Consider the following 6336-nt stretch of genomic DNA (forward strand, 5'->3'; position numbering starts at 1 on the left):
GCTGTCCATGTAAACCTTTTGTTTTGAGTGATTTTTGGAAATGGGTCTTATATGGGGGCTATGACCAATTATGGACCGATCACCATGAAATTAGGTCGTGTGATTTATGTCTATATTAAAGTTAACTATGTTGAATTTTGTGTGTTTACCAACATTTTTAAGCGATTTATGCACGTTAAAGTGATTTTCGGAAGCGGGTCTATATGGGAGCTATGACTAATTATGGACCGATCGTAACAAAATTTGGTGACATGAATTTTGTGTATATAAAACTTATTTGGAGCGGCATTTGGGGAGATACATATATAAATTAAACGTTTATGACCGATAAAGTCCAATTTCGGTAGGACATTTGTATGAGGGCTATGTGAAATAGTGGACCGATTTCAGCCAGTTTCAACAGGCTTGGTCCTTGAGCTGAAGAAATAATATGTACCAAATTTGATCGAAATATCTTCAAAATTGCGACCTGTACTCTGCGCACAAGGTTTAAATGGACAGCCAGCCAGCCAGCCGACCAGACGCACGGACGGACATCGCTTAATCGACTCAGAAAGTGATTCTAAGTCGATCGGTATACTTTAAGGTGGGTGTTAGACTAATATTTTTGGGCTTTACAAACATCTGCACAAACGCATAATACCCTCCCCACTATGGTGGTGTAGGGTATAAAAATGGAGAATATTTGGTACCGCTGTTATTAAGAATGTTGAGTAGGGTGGGTAAAAACGTTGAAAAAATAATAGACTTTTTAATTTTATCATTATATTTGCATGCGTTTTACTATGTATACCCAGGTATGTATGCTGTTGACGTAAGGGTGCAACTTTGTAAATGGGCTTTATCTTCCAAATGGGTGATCCCATCCTAAGCAAACTTGGGACAATTGCGAAAATAGTTTTGGATAGGATATCAAGAAATTTCAAGTCGATCCGAATGTCCAATTCAAAGATACAGCATTTTGAAAATGTAAAACATACCCAGGTATGTTGCCGTTGACATAAAGGTTAACATAGTTAGACATAAAGCCAACTGTTACAATAAAATAATGTTCGTTTAACGAATTGTTGTATTGTGTGTATGACTTAAAAATCCGGGATTTTTTAAAAATCTTAGCTTTTATTTTGAAACATTTGAACGATATAAATTCATTCAAAGTATTGGCCATATTTAGCTATGATCTTTTCCAATCTTTCTGGCAACATATCGATCGCGAATCATGGAATCAAGCCAATTTCGGATAGTCTGTTCTGAAGTGAAGGATATCCCAGAGCGAACGTTCTGCATCGATCGAAAAAAATAGTAGTCGGACAGGGCACGGTCTGGACTATAAAGTGGGTGAGGAATAATCTTCCCAATCACTTCTTTCCAAATACATTTTAACAGGTATTGCAACATGAGGCCGAGCATGGAATATTACATGTCTGGCCGTTTTTCGGTCTAGTCAGATTTCTGCAGCTCATAATAGATGGGATCCTTTTGCTTACATCAAATACAGAGAATTACCTTTGACTTTATTGTCGATTCGGCTGGTTAGACGGGCTTTTCATACGATCTCTTCCACTTCGGGTCATCATAATGGATAAATCTTTTATCACATGTGCAAAAATTATTTTCTTTCATAGAGTTCAAGAAATTTTTCGGACATGCAAAATGATCTTTCGAAGTATCTGTGCTTCAATTCTTATGGTACCTGATTTCCCTGATTTTGAATGAATCCTGCTGCTTGTTTTGAAATTGCTGATTGAGTAGCTCCCAATGATTTTGCAAGCTCTTGTTGAGTTTAACAACAATCTTAATGGAGTACTGCCTCCAATTCTTGGTCTTCAAACTTCTTTGGCTGGCCTGGGCGATCTTTGTCTTCCGTGTCAAAATCAACACATTCATCATAAGTTTCTGTGAGCAATGGGTGTGCTTTAGAGGCACCTTTTATCAATTTAGAAAAGTAAAGCAAAACTTGCCGCATGTATGTAACATTCGTTGGTACAAAATTCGACATCTTCGAAGCAGAAAAAACATTGTTATTTACATTATAATGTTCAATAAATAAGTGAGAATTAATGATAGATATGCATTAACAATTTAGTTTTTCAGGACTAAATAGAATATACTGATTTACTATGTGAGTTGAGTTTTCTTGTCTATTAAATACTATGGACATGCTAATCTCAATTATCGAGGCTTTTCAATTCAAGTCTCTTAGCAGATTATGAACCAAAGACTTCGTGACAAAGGCTCTTATGTAAAACCTGTAAAACAAGATTTTCTTACTTAATTCAAGAAATTCGCTCTTGTTTTAAGAAAATTTCCTCTTGATTTTTTTAATCAATCCCATTTATACTTGTTCTAAGTACAAATGAGTATGAATCGTACTTAAATTTTTAAGTACAATTCTGGCTAAATTTTAGTAAAATAAACTTAAATTTAGAAATGCTTTTTATACCCTACACCACAATAGTGGGTTTTGTATGCGATTGTGCAGATGTTTGTAACGCCCAAAAATATTAGTCTAACACCCACCTTAAAGTATACCGATCGACTTAGAATCACTTTCTGAGTCGATTAAACGATGTCCGTCCGTCCGTCCGTCTGGTCGGCTGGCTGGCTGGCTGTCCATGTAAACCTTGTGCGCAGAGTACAGGTCGCAATTTTGAAGATATTTCGATAAAATTTGGTACATGTTATTTTTTCGGCCCAAGGACCAAGCCTATTGAAACTGGCTGAAATCGGTCCATTATTTCACCTAGCCCCCATACAAATGTCCTCTCGAAATTGGACTTTATCGGCCATAAATGTTTAATTTATAAATGTATCTCCACAAATTGCGCTGCAAATAAGTTTTATATATACCAAATTCATGTCACCAAATTTTGTTACGATCGGTCCATAACTAGTCATAGCTCCCATATAGACCCGCTTCCGAAAATCACTTTAACGTGCATAAATCGCTTAAAAATTTTGGTATACTCACAAAATTCAACATAGTAAACATTCATATAGACACAAATCACACGACCTAATTTCAGGTGATCGGTCCATAATTGGTCATAGCTCCCATATAAGGCCCACTTCCCAAAATCACTCACGAATAAAAATTATTGATATTTAAAAAAAAAAATACTTTTACTCATTTACTTGGTGTAGAGTACTATATGGTCGGGCTTGACAGACCATACTTTCTTACTTGTTTCTTTCTGTGTAGAACCTAACAAATGTGTCATCATTGCACATCGATGACCTTATGATGTTTGATATAAAATATATCTTAGATAGTATTGTCCTAATTTTTATAGCCTTTGCGATGAGTGGTCTTAACTTTCCATTCGTATCTTTAACATTTTTAATTTGCGACCCCATAAAATATTGGATTCCATGTCCGTATTTCCGTCTGTCAATTGAAATCAACTTTCCGCAACAACTTACTAACCTAATTAATACATCAGTACAACGAATATAGTCTTAATTCGGTCAGTATACAAAATCGGTCCACAAATGACTGAGCTATCTGCAAAGACAACGAAGACTAACTTTATTTCAATAAATTTTTGTTCATAATTTTTTTTTACAAAAACTGTTTTTCAATAAGTATGCTTTGGTGAATGCTATTTCATATTCGGATTTGCCGAACTTAATTGTTATTACCAACTATTTTCCTCATTTATTATTATTATTTTAATAATTACATTTTGCAATCCACAATTTTTATTTAAAAAAGAAACAAATTTAAAAATATACATTCTATAAACATAATTTTAAAGCATCTCAATTTCTAAATTTAAAGCAATCCAAACAAACCTCCAGATTTGCGATTATTTGGAGCAGTATTACCACCCGTCAACGATGAACTACCAAATAAACCTCCAGTACCAGTATTGGGTCTATTACCTCCAGTAAGTACGTTACCCAAATTAGAGCCGCCTCCCAATACATTAGTCACGCCACCCAATGATCCCTGCAGGGATGACAGAACACTGCCCAATCCCTCGCAAGAAGTAGAAGTAACTGGACTCAATGAAGCACCAAATAAGGATAACTCACAGAAACGGAAATCTGAATCGGAACTAATATCAGTATCAACTTTTATAAAGGGTGTACCTTTGCCGGTAACACTTTTAAATATATTATCAGTGAATTGACCAATTTTAGAGTCTTCCTTGAAATTTTTGGCAAATTTAGTAATCATGCCAATAATATTACTGCGCACCTTTAGGTCTTCCTCCGATGTTAGGCGAGTTTCAGGCAAAGGATTGCCAAAAACATCATTGCAATCGAACATGTAGCCCAATTCATCACCATGAGCCACTATTTCGGAATTTTCATTTTTAGTATCGGCTACAATGGGTAGGCCACGTAAGAAATTAATGCCCTTAGAAATGGTGCCATTATATTCGAAACTATACATAAAGGCCGGGGCTATTTTAGACCATACTTGGGTGGTTAAGACAGCAGGGAGGTTGAATAAAACATCTGTGGTGGACTCCACAATCTAGGGAAGAAAATTACAATTATAAAAATAAAGCTTTTTTTAATAAGTTTGTTAAAAGAAACCTTGGACAATATTTGATTTATATTTAATGTTTCTGGAACTTTGAGAACATCATTTAAAGTGGGTGTTAAAGCACTGGGTAGTCCTGGTAATTGTGCCTTACTTATTTGACCTGTTATTTTGTCCACTCTCAAAAACTGGGTTAGATTTGTTAAGGTATCTGTTAAGGAGCCCAAAAATTGCTCTGCAGAACCAAATACCTTGTTAATATTATCCAAGGTAAAGGCATTGGCAGTTTCATGTTTTGTAACTCCTGTTAGCAGGGGTACGGGTGTGAAATTGCCACTTTGTAATTGCTGATCTGGCTCAGCCACAATTAGACTAGGCAAAGCGCGGCCATCATCTGCATTTTCAATATGGGGCTGGAAACCTATGCTACCGGAAAAAGCTTTAATCATGGCTCTGCCAGCCAATCTTTCGGTTTGTATCTTAGAATCGTTTTCAATAATTTCTTCAGCAGATTTCTGTTAAAATAACAAATGTAAATTCTATCTTATTTTAGTTTAAAAAAAAAGTATTTGCAATTACCTTTCTCATACACTTAACAATTTCCACTTCACTTGTAGTGGGACAACCATTAATCTTAGCTACTTCCTGTACACTTTGTACTGGCTCTTTATCAGTGGCATATTGTGATAAGGCTGTCCCAGACATGGCCACCACACCTGTTATATCAGCAGCACTACGCGCAGATCTAGACATTGATAAATACATAGCACTGGCTGCCCCCGAACCATGACCCACTACCTTGATTTGCTTGGGATCACCACCAAAGTGAGAGATGTAGTCATTGATCCATCTCAAAGCAGACGCCATATCGAAAATTGCCAAATTACCATCAAATTCTTTAGTACCATCGCCAATAATACCCAATGACCCCAGACGGTATTGAGGGGCCACCACAATAACTCCCTGTTGAGCCATAGGCGTAGAATCATATTGATTAGCTGAGCCATAACGAAAACCACCCGGATGTATCCATACTATGACTGGCAAACCAGTTGTTTCATCCGGCATTCGCGGTGTATAAATATTCAACAGCAAACAATTCTCATCGCCTATTATACGATTCTGATTTCGAGGATCCGGTTGTATACAGGGTGGTCCATGTTGTGTAGCATTAACATCACCCATTAGCCTCTTAAACACCGGACGAGCATAACGATTTGAACCTGTGGGCGGCTCAGCATAATGTAAACCCAAAAACGTATAGATTCTGGTGTTGGGATTGCGATAACCCTCAACACGGGCATCACGATTATAAATACGTGTAAATACTACTGGATCATCTGGTGGTGGGGCTTTGGCATGATGGCCTCCCACTATACGTTTAACACGCTTTGTTTCGCCCAAGGTCATTAACAAACACACAAGTACTACACAGATTTGCCACTTCAACATTTTAGTGTTTCACTTTCTACAATTCGCTTTTATTTGAAACCGCACACGATAACAGTTGCTGCAGCACTAAATCCGGTATAGTTTGCCCTAAAATTTAACTAAATAAAATTACAAAATACTTGTATATTTTTATTTTTAAATAAAACTTTAAGGGGTTTTTACGCTCAATGTTTGTAGTTGACTCAATCTCCTGTTATGGTTGGTCTAGAATTTTGATAAAGCTTCTTTAAATTTTTTTTTTTTTTTGATTTTGTATTTATTTTTTTAATTGCATTTCATTGTTTTGTTTCTCGTGGCACGCTACAGAAATATTGCGAGGAGTTTTTGGTTTTTATAGTTGGTTTGTAATGCTTTCAAAGTGTAGTTAATGTTGTGATACTTTATTCTGC

At 36.2% G+C, this 6336-nt stretch overlaps 1 protein-coding gene across 1 annotated transcript; it reads right to left on the reverse strand.

Moving 5' to 3' along the window:
• Nucleotides 1–3774: 3774 nt before the first annotated feature.
• LOC135951693 (carboxylesterase 1E) lies at nt 3775–6105 on the reverse strand. Its single transcript, XM_065501380.1, has 3 exons — nt 5075–6105; nt 4549–5010; nt 3775–4486 (listed from the first exon to the last, which is right to left on the reverse strand). The coding sequence occupies exons 1-3, from the start codon at nt 5945–5947 to the stop codon at nt 3776–3778; spliced, it is 2046 nt and encodes a 681-aa protein (XP_065357452.1). The 5' UTR covers nt 5948–6105; the 3' UTR covers nt 3775.
• Between the last annotated feature and the right edge of the window lie 231 nt (nt 6106–6336).

This window comes from Calliphora vicina, chromosome 2 (genome assembly GCF_958450345.1).
Source record: "Calliphora vicina chromosome 2, idCalVici1.1, whole genome shotgun sequence".
Taxonomy (NCBI): Eukaryota; Metazoa; Arthropoda; class Insecta; order Diptera; family Calliphoridae; genus Calliphora; species Calliphora vicina.